The sequence below is a fragment of the Trachinotus anak genome, unplaced genomic scaffold (assembly GCF_046630095.1).
Source record: "Trachinotus anak isolate AG129_WGS33_773 ecotype Australia unplaced genomic scaffold, CSIRO_AGI_Tana_v1 ptg000028l, whole genome shotgun sequence".
Lineage (NCBI taxonomy): Eukaryota > Metazoa > Chordata > Actinopteri > Carangiformes > Carangidae > Trachinotus > Trachinotus anak.
In genome coordinates this window covers 9467913-9494159 of record NW_027273879.1, presented here as the reverse complement: position 1 = coordinate 9494159, position 26247 = coordinate 9467913, and the positions used below count along the sequence as shown (strand labels likewise).

General features: G+C 42.1%; 1 protein-coding gene across 5 annotated transcripts in view; it reads right to left on the bottom strand.

The window, feature by feature from the left end:
* The window catches only part of LOC139611405 (mediator of RNA polymerase II transcription subunit 13-like), a 78458-nt gene that overhangs the window by 9663 nt on the left and 42548 nt on the right, over positions 1-26247 (bottom strand). For 2 of the 5 annotated variants that reach the window (XM_071466082.1, XM_071466083.1), the window contains 14 exons: positions 21425-21509; positions 17950-18033; positions 8227-8372; positions 7140-7346; positions 6108-6272; positions 5525-5681; positions 5318-5422; positions 4151-4801; positions 3616-3829; positions 2600-2678; positions 2346-2467; positions 1975-2071; positions 1548-1765; positions 46-224 (listed from right to left, as the gene is read on the bottom strand). In XM_071466082.1, the coding sequence (XP_071322183.1) occupies positions 46-224; positions 1548-1765; positions 1975-2071; positions 2346-2467; positions 2600-2678; positions 3616-3829; positions 4151-4801; positions 5318-5422; positions 5525-5681; positions 6108-6272; positions 7140-7346; positions 8227-8372; positions 17950-18033; positions 21425-21509 (2509 nt within the window). The remainder of the gene's footprint in view (positions 1-45; positions 225-1547; positions 1766-1974; positions 2072-2345; positions 2468-2599; positions 2679-3615; positions 3830-4150; positions 4802-5317; positions 5423-5524; positions 5682-6107; positions 6273-7139; positions 7347-8226; positions 8373-17949; positions 18034-21424; positions 21510-26247) is intronic. The other 3 variants (XM_071466084.1, XM_071466085.1, XM_071466086.1) reach the window with 3 other exon arrangements.

The window sequence follows — 26247 nt, the reverse complement described above, 5'->3', positions numbered from 1 at the left end:
ACCTTTTAAAACTTTCTTTTCTGCTCATCAGAGCTGTCTACTCACGTGTATCCATCCCTGATGAAAGTGGTATTCTGGGGATGCATGACTGCAGGGAAATGCTCCATTTTGGGCAGGAGGGCCCAGGATGGACGGTAATAACATTGCTCAGGAATCTTGAGTGGTGGCAGACTCTGGCTGGGTAGGCAGGATAGTGGAGCAAACATGGAGGAGCCTATTTGTGGCTGGATTGGGAGGAAAGTTTGTCATTCAGCAACACAGAGACACATTTCATTGTACAGAGTATGGTTACAAGAACAGCCATATAACTGGACGCATGACTGAATTACTAGGTAGGAATCCCTTTTGATTCTAAAACTGTATGGACATCCCAACACTATAGGACAGTGACATTAATTAATGTCACTGCCATGCTCTTAAAAGATAAGGCTGGAAATATCCTGTATTTTCCTTGTGGCCAACAAATCCCATAAAAAAACCACAAACGAGTCACAAATGAATGCACGTTTAGTGCCCTAGTGAGTATCTACTGCAGCAGGGTGTTGTATGTGGAAATGTACTACAATAGAACAGACTAAAATAAACTAAAGTGCCCGTGTTCATTGTAATGAAGGATCATATCTCCCAGTGCAACAGTGCGGCTCATTGATGCAGTGGAGCTCAATGGCACAGAGCAATAAGCAGTTCGTGCTTTGCACAGCCAACACTTGCCAGTAGGACAAAGTGATTGTGCTTAGGTGTCCTGTGTTCAAATTATGTACGGATAAGATTAAGAAGCCTAGCATGTTCCACACTCATTATCCATTGGTTTTATGCTACATTTTATCTGCCAACAAAATATCACAATAGAAAGCAAGATCTGCTGCACCAAACACGATTTATAGACTCTTAAAGTGTCCAGTGTTGGTGTTTATAAGCCCCACTGGCAAACCTCCTCTGATCACTCTCATTTACAGAGTGATATTCTCCAAATCATGTTTCCTATTTACTGACTATATAATGACAGAGGCAGCAGTACAGCTCAATGAAAATGTATTTCTGTAGCCTGTAGCCTCAGTTGTCATAAATTCTAATGTTAAACCTTTCAGTCCTGTTTGCATGTTTCACATACTGAGAAATGCTTGATGTTTGGATGAGCTTGTTGTTTTGTGTTAACAAGCAGATGCACCTAATAGTGGCCACTAAGTGCATTCTACTATAATTAGCATTTCCCAGCTCACAGAGCCTGCAGTCAGTATACAGATGTCTGACTCACAACGTGGAGATAGTTAATTAGCGAGCTACAGGTATTAGTGAAACGATTCCAACATGATATGTGAGCATGACCAGCTGCTCAGTAGCTAGCTGCAAGTCAGTCAACAAGAACCTGCAATGACTTCTCCTTTATGACCAGATTTTACAAGGATTTCAGCAATTTGTGAAAGTAATTAACCAACAAGCTATCCTTGCATGCTGTAGTGTAATTTTCTCAGTGCACACCTTAACATATGGTGCACAAAGCTAAATAAACAGCTATATGTGTTGTTAACCGGGCATTGATTCCTCACCTTAATATCCTCCTGCCTGGGACTGGCCATGCTCTCATCCATCTCCATCCTGTATTCAGTAAGCTGTGTGAAGGCTATGGGCGGCAGGTGGTCAGCTGCTCCACTGGGTGCAGGTGGCTCCTGGCTCGGGGTGTCACGATACGTCATGATGGGAGAGAAGGCTGGGTGCTGCTCTAGAGAAGGTGGGGTGGGAAACATCCGCTGGAGGTCTGCTACTGCTGAAAGCAGACAGAAATGGAGAAAGAGACGAAGAGAGACAAAAAAATTGTTGTTAACTGAGGTATAATGGGATTCAGGGATTATCATCACAGTTCCCCCCAAAATATTGCCATAAGTGTAAATAGCTATACATAAAAACTCTAGTCAGATGCCCCTGAAATGTATTTAATCAAGATTTTAAAAGTGAATACGAATCACAGTGACTCACTTGATGGATACGGTACGGCAACTCTCCCTTCCTTCCCGAGAGGGCGATCTTCTGTCGACACCGGCAGCTTTGCTGAGTGCTGGTTGGGGTAAACGGTCTACAAATTATTACACATAAGATTAGAGGAATCAGTTTTATTGAATGCAATATTCTGTGCTTCAGAATATTGAAACATAAAACATACAGGATAATGAGAAAATTACACCAATACCTCATATCAGTGCCTGTGTTTCCACAAAATCTTATAACTTTTCTCCTGCGCTAATTACAGTACGTTTGCTAAAAACGCAGCCGCATAAGAGTCACTTTATATAAAACACACACACACACACACACACTAATAATATAGTATGTAAACCATGATGTCTCACCCCCAATTCTTCCTCATCCTCATCAAATATGTTGTCTAGGTCAGAGATGTTGACCACCAGATCTTTCTCTCTGGTCAGGGAAGGGTTGGCTTTGGCAGCTCCGTCATCTTGACCTGATTCATCTAAAACAACACAAACAACTTTACACCAATTGCTCAAAAATAGTCATGAAACATAGCACTCTCAAATATGGATTTCATTCACTATACTGTTGATGTACGTATATGATGTTGATGGCAGTGGCAGTGTCTCACCTGATTTTGGAGCTGAGTTAAAAATGGACATCGCATCTTTCCCATCAGGCAGTGCTCCATTGCTGGTGATTTCTTCTCCCTGGCGGATGAATTAGATGAAAATAAGAATATTCTCAGTTCAGGTCAAGTCTGAGTTTAAATTTAAAAAAAACCTAGAGCCTACTTTTAAAGTATTCTGTTTTCTGACATTTGTTCCACACAGAATAAAATACTCCTTGAGGAAGAGTCACTTTTTTGTGCCATGGAGTGGATTTTAAATGCCAAAGCTGTGAAGATTTATTTGGAAAATCATGCAAGAAAATGTTCATGCTTCCTGTGAGAGCTGCCATTGTCACAAATATAACTTTCACAAACTACATTTTGTGCACAAATTGAAAATCTGCCTTTGTGCATTTTGTGAAATTTGTGTTTTGAAGTATGAGTATTTGTATTTAGGACTGTGACATATGCTTTTTTTGGCCAGTCGGGGGCAGCAGAAACCAACTGTAAACACAACACTGACATATCAGCACCTTGTAAGTTGAAATGGCTAATAGCTATCAGTTTGTCCAGCCAGCAGATATGGAGCAACATAAGCATTAATCCGCTGTGTGTTTGGCCTGCTGACATGTTAAATCCAATATTCACCCTCTGTCAGTTCTGTTTTTGGTTGTTTACAAACTCTTGAGGGAAATATTTGTCTCTTTAGCTGCTAAATGCTCCACTATGTTCACCAGCTTTGTGCGGTCTGGTTTTTCTTTGCCTTTTTCACTGTAAAAAGCTGCTTGCTGCAGCTGGAAACAAGACTGACAAGAGGGGCGAGAATAAATCAAAGCAGTAAAGTTGAAAGGTCAGAAAACCCAAACAATGAGCTAAAAGACTCTATAAAGCTTCGTAGCTGATGATTCTCTGTTGGCTCATCACCATAACTCTACAACACTACCTCTTCACATACAAGTGGTCATGTGATCCATATTAAAATGAAAATTTTGATTACACTCACTTTAAAGTTTTTCCTTAAAGGGGTGTTCTCCTACCTTGGCCTTCTTGCTGGGTTCTCGCCCTTGGCCCTTTAATCTCTTGGAAGTAGAGAAAGTGTACTCAATGTCTCCTTCCTTGAAGTCGTAGGGATCATCCCCAGGCTCCCGCAGTGCCTCCACGCCTGGCTGCTGGAACAGGCCCAAAGTGTGGATGTGGTCCCTCACCCTCTCCTCTGAGATTTTAAATCTCTTGTGAGTCTGTGTGTATAGTCTGGAGGAGACAAGGAGACAAATGGGATCAATTAATCTGAAATAGTAGTAGCATTTCATTCTCTCTGTCTTGTTTTCTTTTGTGTTCTCATATCTCATACGTAATCTAATATTTCCAGATTAGGTTAGATGCTTTCTTTGGATGTGTCATACATAGTAGCTCCAGTGCTACCTGATAAATCCATGCTAAATCCCCATAAATCCCCCAGTTTTTATTGTTGATGTTTCCAGAAGCCTAGAATCTCTGTCAGATCCTTGTCGTTCCTCTCCCAACTTTACCAAACATTTTGAAAAACACAGGGTCTCTGTGTCTCTCTCCTACCTCTTTAGTGGAGCTCCTTCACTGGCTGTCTCTGTCTTCACTTCCTCCAATTTATCAGTGGGGAGTTCAGGGGGTCTGAAGCCAGTCTTATCAGTTCTGGGAGTCCTGAAGCCTCTCCACCAGCCAGCCCCATTCTCCCTCTGCTTCAGCAGAGCTACATACACAGCTGTCTCACTGGTAATCACCCCCAGTCCTGAAGCTCCATCTGGACAGACAGGCATGTCCACAGGCCCCTCCAGAACCTCTGGGTCCTGCACCCGGGGGTGTGGGCTGAGTGTGGGCGGAAGTGGAGACATTGGCGAGTGGAGGAGGGACTCAGGGGCTTTCCGGGAGAGTGGTTTGGGATACTTGCAACTTGGCAGAGCGGCCAGAGACTCCAAGGGTGGCTCCAGTGCCACAAGACCCCCGAGCTGGGGCCCCCCTGGTGAGTCCTGTTCCAGTGGGGTTTCCTGTGTGACAGATAGACGGTGGTGGAAGGGGATCATGGCTGGCCTCTTGGACTGTTTGTCAGCCTTTTCTGCCTTGTCACTGGTCTTGTGTTTGGGCAGGGAGGGGGGGTATAATGATGGGCCAGAGGACTGAGTGGGGTTGGCACTTGTCTGGACGTTGGCAGTGGATGTGGTGGTCAGATTCAGCTTCTGCTGCCTCAACCTGCAGCAAAGTCAAGCAAAACAAAGTTAAAAAAAAAACACTGTATCCCCAAGATTAAAAAAACACTATGAAGAATCAGATTTAAGATAATCTGTCCCTAAGAGGCAAAATATTCGCTAATTCCATTATTACAGAGTTTTTGCTTTAATATCACAATAAAGGCTGTCCTTGAGTTGCCGAATGTCCCACTTTTTTTTACAATTTTAAAAGTTGATTTTATCTTCTTATCCCAAGTCAGCAAGCAATGTATTTTCAGACAGCTGCCATGTACTGTTTTCAAAATAAAAGACTCTGAAGGATTATCTCTTTTCTGCAGAATCACATAAATTTTATTTGATCTTGGACTGTGACCTGGGATGTAAGCAACATGCTCATACAAGCAGAGGGACATTAATCATCATATTGCTATTACAAATTTGATGAATCTTGACATGGAGATTTTTTTGAAGGCTGTGTGCTCAGATACTGTACATAAACTGTGAGTTGTTGAACAGCTTGGCTGGAGCCCTGTGGTACCTGGAGCAGCTGCAGGGCGCTCTCGCTCCCAGATCGTTGAAGTCCCATGTGGTAACTCCATTTGGCACTTCCTTCTTAGGCGTCACGTCAGATGGCGGATTCAGTCTGAAGGGAATTAACGGGTCCATGAGGGCGCCAGCTCAACTGCATCACTGCACTTCAATAATAATCACACCAAACAGAGGAGACAAACTCGCTTTAACTTACACATGCTGAGGCTGGTTGAGATAGCACTCCCTCCAGGCCTGATGGACCACCTGACAAGTAAGCTTCTTCCCAGAGTGCTTTGGGCTGATGCTAGTGACACCCATGCTGCTGTCTGGTGTGGGAACGCTGGAGACGGAGGTCACGAAGCCACTGTCCGCTGAAAAGGTTAAAGGTGGAGCCGATGTCACAATACAGGACTGAGCACGGGATTTTCAACCATGAAATGAAATGATGATATGTGAAATATGGCTGCACAGTCACAATTTTTCAGAGCGAACGAAAACATTCAAACTTGAGTTTGGGTCGACTGACAATAGTTGAAGGAGAATCATTTTACAAAGGAATAAATGTGGCTCGTTCATGGCCTATATATTTGTGTTTTCATCAGTCAGTAAAAAGCTTTTTTCAATGATAAAAGCAATTATTTGTCAAACATCAACTGGCCCTAAATAGCTTATTGTTGAGTAAAAACTTAATTGATAAATTATCTGCTATGTGTTTTAAATCAATGCGTTTCAGTTTCAGCATGTCAACATGTGTGTATAATGTGGTATCTGATGTCCTTTGTGTGCATGTTTGTTACCTGAGCAGGGCTGCTCTGGTGACGTTGGCGGTGTGAGCGGCACGCTGCAGTGGTTCGGCTCCCTGTTGAGGCCCTGAGCTACAGGAACAGGTGGAGGCTGCTCCACTGGTAGGTCCCCCTGGGCAATGAGCACAAAAGCAGCTGGGTAGGTCATCCTCACTCCACCTAGGAAGATAAAAAGGAGGACATTATTTATGGTTATGAAAGAAGGAAGGTGTCTGCTGCTCACTTTTAACTGTGAGGTGTATTTAAACTGTTAAAATATGAATTATTGTGCTTAAAGATAAAGTCACCCTCACCGACTTCTCTATTCAATAATATTTTACTGAATAAAATTATATATATGTTCCAGACATTCCCCAATAATTGGCGGCAAGTACAGTGGATGTGATGCAATCATACACTTTCTCTCACTGCTCATATAAAACATCATCTTAAATCCCTTTACACTCACGCCTTGACTTTAATTTCTGGCAGCAAAGACTAGACAGGCTTTCCTCTTTAGATATAAAAGCCACTGCTATCCATGGGAGTTTTGATTATAATCAGGTCAAACCAGTGCTGTGGGATCAGACTGATTAGACAAAGCTGTTAGAGTAACTCCCTGCGGCTTTTACCACGACTTCCCTATCTGTCTCCTCTCCTCTCCTGTCCTCCCTTCCAGTTATTCCCCCTTTTCCACTCTGAGATGTGCTAAACAAGCATGAGGAAGGTGAACTTCAGCAGCACCCCCACCCACTAATACCTCAGCTCAAAATGCCTGGGAGTCTACATGGAGAGCGAATTTAGTCAGTGTGATGCTGATCCATGTTTGCTTTAGCAGAGCAACATCCCTGTGGTCTGCTGTGTTTTTGTTGCTCACCTCTTTGCTCAGTTGTTTTTTATTGTGTACTTCTGTGTGATTATATAATTTGCAGAACATGCAACACAATGCTGGAAAATAAAAGAGTAAACTGTGCTACTGGAGATTTCTATTGTATTTTTCACCTTCCACACATTTAAATCCACCAAACAAGTTCACATTTTCCATACCTACGATGACCTCCACTGCCACATGACAGTTGCGATCATAGGCTTGGCTTGCTTCTTCTTTGTCCTTCTCTCCACTTCCCTCTTTCTGCTGGAGCACCATGGGGTAGAAGTAGCTCCAGTCCTCCATCAGCTTCCGTACCGCAGGGTCACTCATCTTGTAGGCCTGACCTGTCAGAGTGCCACTCAGACCGTATGGACTCAGGATCACTGCAGATAAAAGAGATTGGAAGGAGAGAAGATGTAAAACATGCTGTAACCTTAAATCATTTAATTCAATTTGTTGTATTTTATTATATTGCACAGCAAAGATACACACAGAGGAGCCGAAAGGGAAATACAATGAGTTTGCCGAAGATTCCGTTAACCTTGCCTATAATAACCTGATTTTATTTAATCATTTAATAAGCAGTATTTCTATTTTACCCAATTACAAATTCAAGATAAGCTCATGTATTCTTTATAAATTTTTCTACTTTCAACTTTTACTATTGGGATATAACTGAGTACATATACTCAAGTACAATTTTTGAGGTACTTGTACTCACTCATGTTCCTTACTATTTCATATTTCTATTCCACTCCAGTTAAGAAGGAAATAAGGTACTTTTTACTTCACACATTGTATTTATCTAACAGCTACACACTAGATAGGTTACATACAAACATTTGTACATTTATAAAAATATGGAGCATTATAATATAAAAATATAATATAATAAATAAGCCAACTTAAAAGTTCAATTTAGTTCAAAATCAAATAAAATCTTTTTAGATATTGAAGCACAAGTAATACTAATAATAATAAGTAATACTTTCAATGCAAGACTGCTACTCATAATGGAGTATTTGTATAATGTGGTAATGCTATTTTTACTGAAGTAAATTATCTAAATACAGCCTCTGCTACGGCTAATGTGCATGTCGTGTTTTGTGCAACGCAAGACATTTGTATGACGCTGTGCATGTTCATCCGTAGTGCAATACATTTGTGGTTGTACTTCATTGCAGTGCATTCTTACTGAACATCGCTCTTGTTTTGTTCTGTGTACATAAACCATTGAAGAAAACAGTGGGGTTGTGGTATTACCTTGCACTGGTGTGATGGAGGTCTGTGCGAGACGGATGTGGTTTTCTGTGATGTGGTACGCAGGCTGGTGCTGGGCGATCTCCACGCTTGTGCACACGTTGCTCTCCCCGTGGAGGAAGAAGGAGAAGGAACATGATAGGTGTTCACTGGGGACAGAAGACAGCAAAGGTTGAAATCATGAGACCACAGACAGACAGAAACAGTACAGTACAGGGATGTGGTGGTGTACGTCTCCTGTTGTGTGCACCGTGAGCTGTGCAGAGAGACGTGAACAGATCCCTCTGAGCTCCTGCTTGTGCACAACATAAAAACTAATTAAATGGCAATGTGAGTTTGCACTGTCAAACAGACAAACTCTCTTTGTCCATTTTAATTGCATATGTATTAACCTGCACAACTACAAACATAATAGAACTGAGATGTAAATTGAATTGAGATTACATTTAATTATGTTCAACTTCAGATTAAATAAGCCCATGAATCAAATCTATTGAAAAACAAATGCACAACATAAATATGCCAGTCTTTCAGGCAGCAGCATGACAAATGATGAGTGCTTTTCTCCAAATAGCAATTTAGAGAGCATACTCAGAATGTGTCTTTGTAAAAGCCTTGCAGATCTCTACCTACATTGATCATCTTCATCATTTTCCACATAGGCTCCTTATTGCAGGTATAAATCCTCATTTGCTTATGACTGATTGTGGTGACTACATGTTTACATATGCAGCGCTCTCTTTATTACACAGCCCCTGCACAGTTCATCGTGCATGACTCTTTTTTTAATCACAGAGAAGTAATTGTCTGGGCCTTATTGCAATCTATATAGCAGTGGGCGGGCTGGACATCATTAACTATCATCGGCTTCTCTGATGTATATTTTTAATCTATAAAGCTCCTTACCACCTTGGTTTATATATATCAGACTGACAATAAAGTCAGCAGGTACTGTAATCGCCTTGTGATTACCCCACCGCCTATGCAATATCTCCTTTGCCCTGAGGGAGCTGGACCTCCATTTGAGCTGTAATGGATCATCAAATTCAATAAAATGGCCAGTTCCACAGTCACTCATGGGCAGAACTGAACACAGTCATGAGGGAGCCAAATATCATGCGGCGTTAAGCGTGACGGCCTCCAGATGGCGCTGAGTGCACCCAAAGAATGAAGAGGCCAATTTCTCTGCCTCATAAACATTCCTGATGCTCTCAGAGAAAAAAAAAACATACCCTCATAACAGCAGGTGGTTTGAACACAGGTCTGCACAATCACAGGAGGAAGAGCAGAGCTAAAGCACATACATATGCATGCACAAGCCTGCAAGAAAACAGGGACACGAGCACATGTCGCCTTCACACCTACAGGCGCGCACGCACGCAGTCATGCGCGCGCACACACACACACACACACACAGCACTAGTTCATCATCTCACCGATTCGCATCTCTACAAAACATGAGTCAAAATGCTTTCAATGTCATCGCCCTCCATCCTTGTCCTCAGTGCATCATTACACCATAAGAAGAGCTATATATAGCTGCACAGGGAAGCTCAGGGGAACAGCTGCAAGTCAAGAGTACCAGTCCAACAAACTGCCATGCACATATGCACACACAGTCTTTAGCATCTCAATTGCAAAATGCTCCAATAATCTTCTGAGTGTAAAGTCATCAACCCACATGCATAAATGCAACTTCAGGGTACTTAAGACACATCAGTTAGTAAGTCTGTTTTATTATTATTATTATTATTATTATTATTTCCCATTGGCTAACTGTAATCTGTTTGTTTGACTGACACTTTCTGCTCTGCTTGCACCTACAGGCCTAACAGCTGTGAACAGATTACACAAGGCTGTGAAATGAAGCATCCATTAGAATTTATTTCCCTGTCGTGTTGATAATTTGGGTTTATATTGTTATTATATATTTTTTATGAGATGCGTGCGTGCTGATTGGGACTGATGTGTCTACAAAAACACTATACCCTCAAGACCCCTCCTAAAACCACCGCCCTGGCCGAATAGCAGGGAATCACAGTCGGAAATCCACTCTGCTCTCTCTGTATCTTTATCCCTCTTTTTCTGTTTTAAAATCAGGCAGCGATCCAACATAACTCCCTGGATCCCTCAGTATTTCTGCTGAAAAGACTGTGTGCTGATAAAGAATTGTTCACATTGGTACTACTAATTAATTTTACCCTATACATATATGTTGTTACAAAGCGAAGCCCAACAAAGCCTACGGATTAAAGTGATTGAACTCATTTAGCGCTATGTTGAAAGGGAAAGTTTAGTTGGCTAAACAATTACATTTGATAAACTATACTAGCAATGAGTCTACCCAGTTATTAATGTACAACAATTATGACCTAAGATCTATTATGACTGCAATAAAGTGCAATTAAATGTGAGTCAGGGAAAAGCAGAACTACAAAAAGAGCATCAAACTGTAGGCTGACGCAGCTGGGAGATTGATGCTCCCTGTCCTTTTACAAAGGGCATTTTCCTGCACAGTAAGCGGGTGTGAGTGTGTGGACACACTAGGCTTCTTGCATCCTGCGGGACATTTGTGCAGTCGGCAAGCGTGTGTGTGTATGTGTGTGTGTGTGAGAACAGTGGACAGAGATGTGAGGCAGCTGTGTGTGCTGGGCTGTATGAGTACAGGTATTAATAAATGAAGAGGAGTGATGGCTGAGACTCGCCTCAGGGCTGACAGTCCTGTTGAGAGAGAGAGAGGAGAGGAGAGGAGAGAAGGAAGGGGAGAGTCGGGGGGGGGGTGGTTGAGAAAAAGAAGTGAGAGTCAGTGAGAGTGAGAGGAGGGAGAAAGAGGATGAGCAGAGTAGAGAGAGACAGCAATGGAGACAGAGTGAGCACTAGAGGTAGAAAAATGAAGGAAATGCTGGAATGAGACTGAGACGAAAAGGGAAAATAGAAGGATAGAGAGGAAATTAGGAGGACAAGGAAAGAAAGATACAGTATAAAATGAGGAGTGAGAGCAAAACGAGTGTGAGAGAAAGAGGAGGAGGTGAATAATTCAGTGCCACGCACTGCAATTGCTGCACACATATCGATGAGATCAGAGTTTTAATGGGTGGCTACTGAGCACAATTTTATGGCGAAATCAATCAGGGGATGTAGAGCCAGAGAGCGCACAGACACATCACATGCTATGCTTGTGCATGTGTGTGTGTGTGTGTGTGTGTGTGTGTGTGTGTCAGTGTGTCTATTTCATTTGGCCTAATATGCACGGTACATGCCTACTCCTATATTCAGCACAAATTCAGCAAACCACACGTATGTGAGTGTATGCACGTAGAGCGGGACATAATGCACACACATAAACCCAGAGTATGATAAAAACATGTGAACACACATATATAGTTTATCATATGCACGTCTGAATGCCACTGAAAAAAGGTGAAAATGGACTGAGTGTTGAGTTCATGTGACAATGTGTCCTTTCACCCCATCACAATGCCACCAGCCAGCCAGCCAGCAGGGGAGCTGGTTAATGTCTGACATGCACCATGGACTTGACACAGACGCATGTGTCACACACTAAAAAAAAAACAATGGTTATCTTGGTTGTCAGGCTGCTCTTGTGCCTAACCCAGTGGGAAAAAAGATAAAGAAAGATTAGATTAAAGGGGAAAGGATGGAAATGAATAAACAGTAAAACAACTGTGTTCAAGACACACTGAACTTCTGTTTCTACTGTTCCAGTATCTAAAGACCATGATCTGATAACTGTGTTTAGAAATCACTAACTACAGTCATATGCACTAAGCAGCACTATTATGAGTTATCGTCATCCTTCTAGCTGCCTAACCCTTCCTACACAATCTGAGCACATCTCTTGAAAACCTAAGAATGCAGACACTGCTCTGCTGTGCTGTATGAGGACCGATGCAGAGGATGTTTATCCTCTTGTAAGCTCTTGTGAGCAGCATGTATGCACGTGCTCCAAAGGTCTTTCCAGTGCACTGACACAATAACTTTATTCCACACAAACAAATCCTAACATAAACACAGGCTTATGCAGGTGTGTGCACACACCACTATTAACACAAGCATAAGGAGGAGTCAGTCAGCTTGATGTATTATTCAGTGGCCCCCACTGGCTGGCTTTAGCCAGTGTTGCTATTACAACAAGATACGTGCAAGTACACGATCACTGCCCTTTCTATAGGCGAAAAAGAAGCACAGGAAAATATCAGTCTACTGCCGTTGAAATTAGATTTATTGTCGACTATGAAAATTTTGTCACTGGGTTATTCCCACACAAATGCTGCCAAGAGTGAAAGCCTAAGTCTCTAACCTCAGTAAGAGCATCAGTGCTTGCTACCACAGGCTTGTACCTTCATATCTGTGGTCCTAATTAAAAACGAGGAAAAGGATCTGTTGGTAGGCTGTTGCTGTGATGTATCACCATCCTCTCTATTGATCTGTGCGTTTTTTCTCTTCTCTCTCTCTCTCTCTCTCTCTCTCTCTCTCTCTCTCTCTCTCTCTCTCTCTCTCTCTCTCTCTCTCTCTCTCTCTCTCTCTCTCTCTCTCTCTCTCTCTCTCTCTCTCTCCCCTTCTACCTGGTAATATTAGAAATCGGGTAATACACGTGTCCAAGAACACATTTCAAAGAAAATGCAAATATTTCAATAAACCTAATATTCAACAAGGGTACTTTTGAGTGAAAGTGTGGTCATCCTAAATCTTATTTCCTTGTAGGTTCTAAATGATTCTGTGGCTCACAGTGCATGTAGTCAATTAATGAGCCACTGTATAGGCCTAAGCTGCTGTATTTAAATACAGTGTGTATTTCAGTGGCGTCTCTATAAAGGCCTTTTTACTACTGATGGAAGCACATGCAATTATAATAGTCAAATTCATCCATGACTGCAAAAATGGTATTATGATTTTTAGTGTTATTTTTTCCTACACACATTTGCTGTATATTTTGATGTCATCCACATAATAGTGGCTTTGAGCTGGACACCTGAAATTATGCTTAATTTCACTGTAGGGGCCCGCAAATTTCCGAAAATGCAGTGGCACGATGAACAAACCAAATTACTCCCAAGTCTAGTGAGGGGTATTACGTTCAAGTGACCACACACAAAAGATGACAAAAATGAGAAGAAAAAGTGCATCACGCAGAGCAACAAAGAGCAAGATGATCAATGATTGGTATGTCCTGTCCTCAGTGGTGGTCAGAAAGTACTTACTGACTGAAAAAAATAAAAACTAATTCACTAAACTCAGTAAAAAAAACAACTAAACAGCTCAGTCACATTTATAACTAGTTTAATAATCATAATCAGCTGGCTCCAAGAATAGACAAATCTTCCTACTCAGGATGGGTGGGATCTTACACCATTCACCCACTGACTAATTTGAATATTTGCACCAAAAATACCAATTAGAAGCTGTATATTATAATAAAATATCCTGTATCTTAAAATAAGGATTAGAAAATTGTTTAACTTTATCTTTTTTTTTTAAGTCGTCACATCGGTATTAGTATCATGTTTCACACAACATACTTTGTTTTGAATGAAGATGGGGAACAAAGGCTGAGTAAGGTAGACGTATGTGACTTTCTTTCACTCATTACAACTGGGAGCTGCAGTTTTTCAAGGCCCTGAAAACCCTGGGGAAAATGTTTAACTAAACAAACCAATATGAGAAAAATCAGGTCTGTGGGCAATTTTTTTAATTACACATATTTTTTTCTTCCTTATTTGCTTGTTATTCTTGTTTTTAATTATTTTCCGTCTAATGTTTATGATTAAACATGGTTGAACTTCAGATTTTTATAGCCCTCTAGCTTTCCTCCTCCTCTGCACATACCCATTTAACATGACATCTTAATTGTGAAAGCAAATAAAATAAACAAACGATCTTGGCATCAGTAAATTTATCACACAGGTCTGATGCAGAGGAAGAGGTGAAAAATGGGAATGCTTTTCATATTTTTTTTGTTGTTTTTATTTCTAGAGATTCTGTGACCTTGTTCATGTGGCCTAACACCAAATGTCTGTTGCCTAGGAGATGGCTAATATCTCAATGTCACTGGTCCCTGAGGAGAGGAGAGGAGAGGAGAGGAGAGGGGAGAGGAGAGGAGAGGAGAGGAGAGGAGAGGAGAGGAGAGGAGGGGAGAGGAGAGGAGAGGAGAGGAGAGGAGAGGAGAGGAGAGGAGAGGAGAGGAGAGGAGAGGAGAGGAGAGGAATTGTAGTGTATTAAAAAAACTATTCTCTCAGGTCACGTAAGGATTTCTGAGATTTTGAAGTAGTTCAAACAGGCAGAGCAACTTGTTTTTGTTTCATGGTCAAGCACCAGAGGACATCTCTGTTACGCTGTAAAATATGAACATTATTTATGCATATGGCCATGAATGCAAATGAATGCACCTAGATTAACAAATATACTGTGTACTGTACTTGGCATGCATAGAACTGACTGAGCTAATGAGAGAGACAGGCTCTAATACCTCCATTCACCCGTCTATGGTAATGATTAATTTATGACCCCCCACCTTCTCTGATCCCCACCTCCCTACCACACACACTGAGCCTCCTCCCTGCTCGTCCTCTCTCTCATGCCTCTTCTCTCGCACTCTCTCTGTATCCCTGTAACTCTCTCTCTCTCGCTCCCCTCAGCGTCTGATGCAATCCGTTACCAACCCAGAATGCTTTCCTCCCATTCAGACACAAAGAGAGCGGGAGTGTTGAGGGTTGAGGAGGGGAGGTAGGTGGGGTGGGGGGTGGGGGGTTGGTGTTGAGCAGAAGAGGAGGTTGGTTGGTTTGGGAATCTTCTCCTGGATGTGCCAATCCTCGCCATGCCCGGGGACGCATACAAGATAAACACCAGATAAGCCTGACAAAGGCAGCAGTGCCAAGGAGCAGGAATTGGCACGAGTACGGGGGCATGGCATGGATATTAGCGCTGAAGCGCCCCCTGTTGGGGATGAAAGGCACAGTGTGGGAGCGAAGAAGAGACAAAGGAACTGGTTACAGCTGAGGCGGGAGGTCAGTGTATGCCTAACTGAGCAATGTTCCCTCATGGCATGAAAACACTGATGGCCAGGGATTTGCAGGGGTTCTTAGGTCTCACACTGTCAATTGTAGGGCGGCACTGCTATACTTGGAACAAGGGTGTGTGTGTGTGTGTGTGCGTGTGCGTGTTTGGGGGGGGGGGGGGGGGGGGGGGGGGTTATTCAGGATCGTATGTGTTTGCATGTGTCCTGGAGGCAAGCAGTGGAGATAAGTGGAAAGAAAAACTGCCACGCTTCACTTACACACTGTGAAACATGCAACAGCTGCAGAGTTGCACTAAAAAAAAAGCCACCGGTGCAGCCATCTACACAAGATGTGTGTTTGTTAGTGTCCGCGTGTTGAAGAATATTTCTCTCTGTTTCCCTTTCTCCTTCTCTTGATTTTCCTTCCAGGATGTTCAATAATTCACAGACAGTACAAGTCAGGATCGGCTCAGCAGGGGGCGTACCAGCTGGCAACACATCCATACAGCGCAGTCAAAGTGATAAGGAATTGCATGATGTACGAAAGGGGCGCACACATGCAAATGAGTGCAAGCGCTCAGACGCTGGGTGTAATTTCAGATGCAGAAGCTCTATTCTCAACATATGTTTGTGTGCATACAATGTGTATGCACGGACACATGCACACACACTGAGGGGCTGGTGTCTTCACATGTTCCTACATCAACCAACTGTTATTATTCTCTAATACTCTCCTTGAATCATTCTCCATGGCCGTTTAGCAATGTTGGTTATATTTGGTCATATTTTAATGGTCATTTATCTTTATTCTCATGAAAGCTAATAAACTAATTCATGAGAAACCTCCACTTGTCAAACAGGATAATGTGCCTGATAAATGCACACAGAGACACCACAATGTAACAATCTCTAAAATAAAAGACAAAGAGAAAAGAAAGAAGCATTAATCAAACACAAATTATATAACCATGCATACACTCACATTTACTTACTGTAAGCTAACATACAAGGTATTATAGTTTATATTGCATGTAGTTGATAGGTGTCTTTTTAAGGTTTTGAGCCTCCACGAGCCAGAAGAATCAGCTTCAGTGCTCCTTGTTATAGGCTCTACAAGTCATTTGATCTCTATTGGAGGGATGGACACCTTTCTGTTAAAAGATATTCCCTCCTTTGGTATTTTTTATGATGGCGGTGGAGAGTGCTGTCTAACACACACAGTGACTGTTCAGGCCATTACATATGATTCACATCCTTTTCATACTCATTAAAACATTCAGCGCACGCTGTAAGAAAGCATCTGCATTCATTATGTTTCTCCACTCATTATGTTTTCAGCCGTGTCCGTTTGTTTGTTTGTCAACTGGATTATGCAAAGTACTGAACCGATTTGCACTGAACTTGGTGGAGCGATGGGTCATGGGTCAGGGAAGATGCTATTACATCTTGGGGCAGATCTGGATCATTGACTGTGAATTGGATTTTTTTTCTCTGAAGTCTGGTGTATGATTCACCTCTGTAAGTGCCCATCGAGTTTATTCAGGTTTTTCTTTTCATCTGTCACTTGTATGCACAGTATATTTCACATTACACTGCTTTTAGGTACAAAAAAATTCAGGCTTCCTCACAGTGCTTCTCAGAGCACTGTAGCTATGCAATACAAGCGACACACACTCTGGAGATGTCACACAGAGTGCCTCGCTGAGGGACTTCTCTGAACCACCTGCTCTGAACTGCTAAACCTGAGTTTGCTACAGCACATCACAGCAGACTGCACTTGTGTCAGCAACTTTCTGGAGTGAGGGTTTCCTGTGCGTCACCTAATTTACACCACATTTGAATGACAACGCAATTTACAGCTTTCCACTTCAAAAGCTACAAAGCAAATGTAAATACACGGATGATTTTTGTGTTTGCTGCCTCTAAGCAATATTCAAACAGATTTCTAAAATGAGCCATTTGACAGCTAAGTGGTTTCCTTGGAGCCATTTACTGGAATACTTAGCATTTGAGCCTTGCTATGTTAGAGATGTGAGGAATGCTGCATCCTCAGCAGCAGGAGACGCTGAAGTGGGCACACTGAGCTGTGAGAGGGAACTATAATGGCTGAAGCAACAAGTTGAGCTACTGTCATCACACCCACCCCACTTTTTATTCTGTTTCAGTCTCTCTGTCTGTCTCCCACATTGCCTACACAGTCACACAGTGTGACACCGACACACGCAAACACACACACAACCACCCTCCCCTCACCCAGAGGGATAGAAAGAGCGAGAGAGAGAGAGAGAGAGAGAGAGAGCTGTGTGAGCTCGACCCAGCTCAGCTCTCACCTCTCACCACCATTCACCATCCCGGTTTGTAATAGTCTCACACCATGAGCCAGCTGCTGGAACATCAAGGAGACGAGACACTGCAAATCCTGAATCACATGAAAGCCATTCACACTGCACAGCTGTGTCACACTCTGACATGCACATGCACACACACACACACACACACGGTCACACACAGGGACTACTGTAGCATATACACCGATCAGCCACAACACTGAAACAGGCAACTGGTTTTAATGCTGTGGCTGATGAGTTTCTAATAGTCTAACATACAGAGACACTAAACATGCTGTAGAAGCCCAGTGGTGTGTGTTTGTGTATGTATGTGTGTGTGTGTGTGTGTGTGTGTGTGTGTGTGTACTCTGAACGTTCACTTACCTGTTGCCCAAAGACTTTTCTTCCAGTTCGTGTGGCTTGAAGAACCACTTCCCGATCCGCACAAACCCTTTATCCATCAAACATCTGCAGCAGTAAAGAGAAGTAAAAACAAGCAAGAGGGAAAGAAAATCATTCATTAGACAAAGAAGAAAATGGTTCAGCATCGCTCTCTTCTACTCTCTCTCTCGCTAAAAACAGGAGGATGGCTGATTAAAAGCAACACCTGAACAAGAACCATGCAACCAGCCGTACTCTTGCGAAGCTCAGAGAGGTTTTTATTCAGCTCGGTGGTGATTTTTTGAATCTTGTGGCAGCGTTGAGTTCCATTACACTGTTTGTGATTGTTTCTCAGCAACAGCCACCATAATATCATTTTCTGGCCTTGATATGAATTTCAAAGCTTCTATGAGTAGAAACAGTTTGATGTGTTTTTATATTTAACTGGCCTCATGAAAATTGAATCACTTTTTTTGCATCCTTTCATCGAAGCGCTAAATTGAGCAGCAAGTAATGCAAACAGAATAATATTGACTGTTTTCTGATTTTACTTATAGGACATGAACTGCAGCAGGGACTGTCCCTCAGCTGCATCTGAGCAGAGAGAGAAATGTGGAGTTTATGACGAGCGCGTAGGAAAAGTAAAGGTAATCTTTTGCTAATCTCCCTGCCCCCAAAGCAGAGCGCACTCTTACACATAGCTTTCCAAAACCTGTTCTTTCATCAGATCAAACTCTGATCACATCAAACAGTTCAGTCATGGTGCTCCCTATTTGGCTATTCCACCATCTGTGCACTTCTTCACCTCATTTCAGCCTCCCTTCACATACAAAACTCAGTGTCCTCAGAAGTTTGACTTTTTTCTGTGTGCAGGTGCCAGAGAATTCCCTGCTAGATCCTCTGACCCGGGTCAAGGAATTACAAAATGATTTTTTTTGGGCTTTCCAAAGCCCTTCAGCCTCTAGCTCTACCATCTTTGGTGCATTCTTGCCAGCGTTTTCTTTTCTAACCATGGCTGCTCACTGCACATGATATATCTCTCTCTCTCTCTCTCCCTTGGAAACATTTAATTTCATACTGACATCACAAACAAGTTGTATTTAATGTGGATCAGTCATGTCATGGCCACTACAAAACCACATTATAAGGTCAGTATTGATCCCTGTACCAATGCGTCATATCAGATCACACTCTAAGAGTGTTAACAGTGCATTATACCAGTGGAGCAACCACAGTGAGTGAAATGCTCAAGCCAGCGCTGAAGATTCAGTCCCTTTACAACCAACCTCTTTCTTGCAGACAAAGAGCAGCATCTCCATCCATTTGAAGTTTCCTCTCCTTTTAGCTCTGTTATAGATTCCACCAACTCCTGTTCACCAGCTAGTCACTAACCTTGTCTGGAGCATATGATGGATTTAACAAAGCTTTTTGGATGAAAAAAGCTGCATGCACCTGGGAATGACACTGATGGGCAATTACACCAAAACAAGGAGCTGAGACTGAATGACAACACTGAAATACTGATATAAAATCACTGATTAGAGAAGCATGTTTGCTTGATTGACAGGTGTCTCAAGCTATCACACTTGTGTTTGTGTTTTGCTCGTGCCAACTCAGCTGCATCTTGGCACCACCTTGTTGGCAAAATGTCAATTTTCTGACCACATTAAGTGTCAAAAGTTGCACTGAGCCCTAAAACCAAACACCCACCCTCAACACACACTTCCCGTAAACCTCAGCAAAGCACTGCCCTGTTGTTATTCAATCTAATTATATTCTACAGTGCAGCACTGTGCATTTTTTGGAAACATATATTATTCAGGATCATTTGACCAATGTGTACATTTTGTTAAACATTGCGTACATCTTTTGTTTTGTCCGCACTGGAACCAAGCATTACATTGTCATACGCTAACGTCTGAGTTATGTGTCTTGAGGATAATTTCTGTCCATTGGCAAATAATAAAATGAAATCCCTCCATATGGAAGCCTGCTGCAGTGGGCTTCTATAAATCTGACCTCAGCACCAGTGGCAGATGTCTGACTTACTTATCTAAACAAACATCAGCCTGTCTAACTGATTACTCTGAGACCTCAACCAACCACAAAGCCCTCACCTCCTCACTGTTATTCCAGCCTTATGCTGAACAATTCAAAATAATGAACCATACAACAGTTCTCTCCTGACCATTTCAAACTCAGCAACATCCCATAAAAAGAGTTGTTTTTGTTAATATTCATATCCGCTTTATAAGCTATTTGTAATTAAAATCTATGGTTGTTCTAATAACGATAACAACAATAAAAGCAGCCTGTGACAGAGGTCAATTTCACCTGTACGATATAAAAGAGAAAGTGGAAATGATCCCTCCTTGGCTGAAACAGTGAGCTATAAAAGGAGTTTGCTTCAAGGTAATAGGAAGGTTAATTCAGCCTGCCCCCTATGATGATCACTGATGCTTAACTTAATAGAGAGCAAATATGTGCTGCTTCATTTAACAGATGGCTCTGACTCAGATAGGAGAGCTTTGGGTACTTGAGCAAGTGATTCCGCACTCAGGTTATAATTTCATTAAGGTGAAGCTTCTGGAAGGAAACTAAAGCTGTCGACCAGTTAGACTTAAAGTCCCTTTATCTGGAGATTTGTGTGTAAAATTCAAAACACTCATTCTCATATATTTTGAAAAGAAAGATTACATTCAAAGTGGTATTTTAATTGACTACTACATGTTTGAGAGTTATTTTATTATACTATATGTAAAGTTAAAACATCAATTACATATTCTTTTATTTTTTTCATGGAGAAAAGTGCAATATAAATTTAATATAGTAGCTATTCTGGTTAATGCATCACTTTCTAGCAGTGGTGGGAGAAATATTCAAATCATTTACTCAAGTTAAAGTAGCAATACCACACTATAAAACTACTCCAGCACAAGTAAAAGTCCTGCGCTCACATTAAATGTAGGTATTCGTCAAGTATTAACAACTAAATATACTTAAAATTAGTATTTTATTTTAGGTAAAAAAGTAGAAGTACTCCTTACGCAGAATGGCCCCCATCAATGTTATATATTATTATGTTTATTATTATATTATACTTAGTGGGTAAGTGGTACTTTAATGTAAATAATGTTTCATACTTCATTCATTCGGTAGTTTAATATAGTGGTGCCTTTTATTTTATAAATTGATCATGTTTTGCATGGAAAATCTTAATATGTGAAGTAAATCTGAGGAGTAGAAGTATAAAGTAACATACAATGAAAAGTACCTCAAAACTGCAAAAACCCAAAAATGTCACTACATTGTGAGTTATATTCCTCATTAGATATATATGACATTGTACATTACATCACTATGTAACTATGCCTGTTATGTAACATGTTTTCATATTCTGTGTATGTCATTCACATCCTGACTGCAGCCCTCACTGTGCAGCTCCTGAAGAGCTTCTGGAGAACGACGGTGGTTTTACCTCTCCAGGAGGTTGTGTATGGCCTTGAACAGGAGAGTCCTGCACTCGTAGGACAGCCCGCACTCCCAGAGTCCCTCCTCAGCCACTGAAAGACAGGAGGAGAGAAAAAAAAGATGATCAAATTATAAATATTAATATCTTATCATCTCAATAACGAAAATTTGAATGATATTGTCTGTGACAGCAAAACATCTGCATACACCAGCTTGAAGATAATAAACAACACTTGATTCAGTGTCATGTGTTTATAGCTCACTCTGTCAAAACATGCTGCATGTGCTGATGAGAAAACCTGCACATCATATCAGAAATTACACTTGAAGTCATGTGTGCAAGTGCATATTTGTGTGTGTGTGTGTGTGTGTGTGTGTACATGTGTGTACACAGAGGACGCTTGGCTGTACAGCTGTCAGGTTGGCTGCAGCGACAGCCCAGTCAAACCCCATGCAGTTGTCAAACCCAGTTAACTGGAGAGGGAAAGTGTGCCTGTATCTGCACACGCTTGTGCGCTCAGGTTTGTACATGCATGCAGAGTTTTACCTCGACACTCTTTTTCCCTCTTTGAAATCTAAGAAATCAGCTGCACTTCGCCCGAGCCTCTGACATGTCAGCAGCCAGTTCACATGTGTGTGTCAAACATGTTGGGAAACAATTCTGCACCCTGCTGATTTCTTTAAACCTCCTACCCTACACCTCGTCACCAACCCCCACTGCCCTCCTCCCAAAAAGAAAGAACACACGCACACACACACACACACACACAGAGAGCGGCCAGTTAACAGTGTTTCTCTTTGTTCTTTGCCATATACCTGCAGGGCTGCTGGAAGAACTGGAGGATTGTGGGTGGGTGTTGTGTTTGCTTATAGGGTGGTGGCAAACAAACCAAGCATCACAGAAATACACAAGAAAAAAAGAATGAGAGACAGAGGCAGATCGCCTGGGGGATGGGTGGCATAAGCCCCAGTAGAGGTTTTCTCTTTCCTCTTCTTTCTCCTTCTTCTCCTATTTCTCTTCTCCTTGATTTTTTTTTTTTTTTGGCTGTGTATTCCTTTTCTCCTCCTTGGTTGCTTTGTTGATATTTCCCTCCTGTGTGTGTTTTTTTTCCTGCTTCTTCTTCTTCATACCACAGTGAATGAAATTTCCTTACTCGCCAGAATTACCCTGTAACCATGGAAACGCTGGCGGTGAGAACATGGCGCCCTGGCATTCAATTTCAACACTGGTCCCTCCCGCCCCTCACCCTCCTCCTTCTCCTCCTTCCTCTGTTCTATTGCTTCCAACACCCCTCCACCACCCCTTCCTCCTCCCTCACTCACCCAGCCCCCGCCAGCCCCCCCCCACCCCCCCCCACCCCCCCTCCTCATTTACTCCTGCTTCAGGGCTCAGACAGGAAGCTCGCTCTAGCCAGCTACAGAGGAGAGATAGAGCGAGCTCCATGAGCAGAATGCCAAGTCTCCAGCAAATCCAGCTCATTAGCTCTAACTGTCTCTATATATCTCTCTCTCTCCTGCTCTTAAAAAGAAAAACTTCTTCTCCCCCCATTCTGCCAATCCTCCACAAACCCATCTTCATTTACTCTCCTCATGACCTGCTCCACAGTCGGCTCCTGACCCTTATTACTCCAAAACTGTGTCACTGACACCCTAACCTCACATCCTCCCAACACTCCCATCCAAAAGTTGACGAAACAGAAGCACACACCCCTGAGCAGACGCAAAGGAAACTTTCCCACGTTTGCTCTCCTAATAATTTTGCATCTCCTAAAGGAGCAGGTACAGCGTGTTTTGCAACGGTGGGAACGGCACATACTTAGACGCCTGAAAACATGCACTCCGTGTTAGATGCTCCTGTTTATATTGTAGTTGTCAAAGAGCCAGCTCACTGCGCCATATCAACACAAGGTGTGACAAATCACTCTCGCAGGCAAACAAGGTCAGGCATCCACACGCAGCGTGCACATGCAGCCGCACACAAATATTTATAAATATCGAAAAAAACGGGTGTGAAATAAAACAATGATCTGATGTATTAAAGCAGCGATACCCCGTGGGGATGTGAGAGGCATATACTTGGAGGAAACACCATGAAACTGTCATTTCACCAACAGTCAGTCAGTAACCACCGCGATTTGAGCTTTTACTGCCAGTTAATCAGAGGAGGAACACAGATGGCCCAAGGGAGAAGCGTGCTGGAGACACTAAATGCACAGCTAAGTGCAATAGGGCTTTAAAGCATCATGATCCATCATTCATCACAGCCTGAGCTACAGGGAACTGCATCATGCCTGAAAGATTTTAAAGGAACTGGATGTAATCAACCTCGGGCTCAATTAGATTAAACTGAAAGCTCATCATTTTTGGTTTTTACTGAGTTTCACTGATAAATAGACAGATTTTTATTTAAAAATAGAGGAAGAGCCATTTAAAATTTATATTCACAAAAATTTCCTGTCCTATATAGACCCAAACATTATGCTTGATTGCAGTGAACGACACTGAGCACCGCAATCCCTCTATGTAACTACAAATATTTTGTTTTAGGGGTGCAACTTATGACATTTTCATTATTAATTAATCAATTAATCTTTCAGTCTGATATCTTCAGTTTGCTTTTTTTGTCAGACCAACAGCTAAAACATAAAGGTTTTCAGTTTACTGTCATATCTGACAAATCCTCACACTTGAGATGCAGATTGATTTGGTACTTTTATTAAACCTGAAAACATCCTGAAGTAAAATTCCACAGACAAAAAAAACGCTGCGGGCTTATATTTGTTGTAGTTACTCCAAATAGTTAAAAAAAAACAAAAAACAAAAAACAAAACAGATGCCCATGAATGCAGTGCATTGGTGTGTGTGATGTGTTCATAGATGCTTTCAACACATTAGCGTGAGAGGAACATCAGCAGGTATCAAAACTGTCAGAATCATGACAACCCGTGTGCATGTGTGTTCAGGTTCATGTATGCAGTGTGTGTGTAGTACACATGCACATCCCTGTGCCTGACTCTGCATGTGTATGTGTATGTGTGTGAGCGTGTACAGTGAGGTAATTGCCTTACAAATGCTGCCCCCCCCCCCCCCCCCCCCAAATCCCCGTGCCACAATGCTCTTAACTGCTGCGCCACCCCAAACACAAACAAGCAGTGATGGAACTGGGTCGCCACTACCACTCCCTGTATTTCCACCTCTCTCTCCCATCCTCCGTGCCTAACCCTGTCCTTCCATCTCTATCTGTTTCTCTCTCTTATGTCCTCCTCCTCCTCCTCTCTCTCTCTCAGTTTCTCATCCGCCTTTCAACTCCTCTCCCACCTCTTCTCCCTCTACTGTGCTGGTCTCACACCACTAGGGGGAGTGACCACTCGCCACTACAATGCTGTGCTAACGAACACAAAGATGGTATTGATCTGAGAGTGAGAGAAGGCGGGAGTTGAGGTGTGACAACACTCTGTCTCGCACACGATGACACCTCTCCACACATTTCCTTCCTCCTCTCCCTCTCTCTCCCCCTCTTTCTCTCTCTCTCTCATTTGTTCATTTGTCCTGGATCAATAGCACCAGCAGACTTGGCGTCCAGTGGTGTCTCTGCAGTGTGCAGGCTATGAGCTCTCACTGGGAAATGTGTGTTGATGTAACATTGTGTGTATGTGTGTGTGATTTCACACAAAACCCCAGTGCCACTTTACTAATTAGCTGCCCTGCTGCATGTCTGAACAGAGGTTGGTCTCTGTTTGCTGTTTGCTGTGTGTGTGTGTGCATAGAAATATGCCTTAGTAGATTTATGTGCTATAACTAATAAGAGAGAGCAAGAGAATGATTACAAGGCTGCACAGATGGACAGAAAGGGAACGAGAAAGAAAGAGGGACAAAGGAATGATGATGATGATGATGATGATGATGATGATGATGATGATGATGATGGTGATGACGACATGTCTCCCAATGTACTTGGGAGTTATGAGTAAAATTTATACTGTGATAATCATTAATGCATCATCTTTATTTCAAAATGTAACAATATACACATATCAAAATCACCATGTAAAAAGTCCAACTCACAGTCATTCCTGTGAGTTCAATATTTTGACCATTCATGTGTTTGAGCACTCAGCACAGACAACACACACAACCAAAGCTGCACACGTCTGTGAATATGTCAGGGTCATGTAAAGGCCACGCTACATTTTTACATGAAACCGACACGAGTGTGTTCGTGGTTTATGAACAGCCTGAGATGCTGAATGAGGTCTAAAGATGCTGCACAAGAAAGTTAAAGGGCCATAACCGCTGACCTCTTTAAAAAAAACAAAAAAAACAAAAAACAGAGAGATCAGGCCGGGCTTTAGATCAGCACAAAGAAAAGTAACTGTGGAATCACTGATACTGATCAACCATTTTATCAAACCCTGCAGTTATATTATTTTTGATTTGACGCTACAGCTCGTCAAACCTTAAGAAAAGTTCAGTCCTGTTTTTTTTTTTTTTTTATTCATTTATTGATTGGATCATTTAGACAGTGGATTGAGACGTTTGAAAGCAAGAGCTGACTCCCTCCACTGTTATTACTTGATAATTCTGACTTTTGTATCTCATGACTTTCTCCAAATATAAAGAGGGAAAATCCCACTGAGAACAGTGTGATATGAAGCAGTCAGGTTGGCCGTAATAAGCAAACTTGAGGGCCAGTTTCACATTTAACACTTACACAGACATAAGAGTAACAAAAAGACTAGTGTAAAGGCAGACACAAGGAGCCCAGAAGGGGGCTACTTATAGCTTTTACATATATAATAACAGCACTTCACTGTCTTTGTGCTGGCTGTT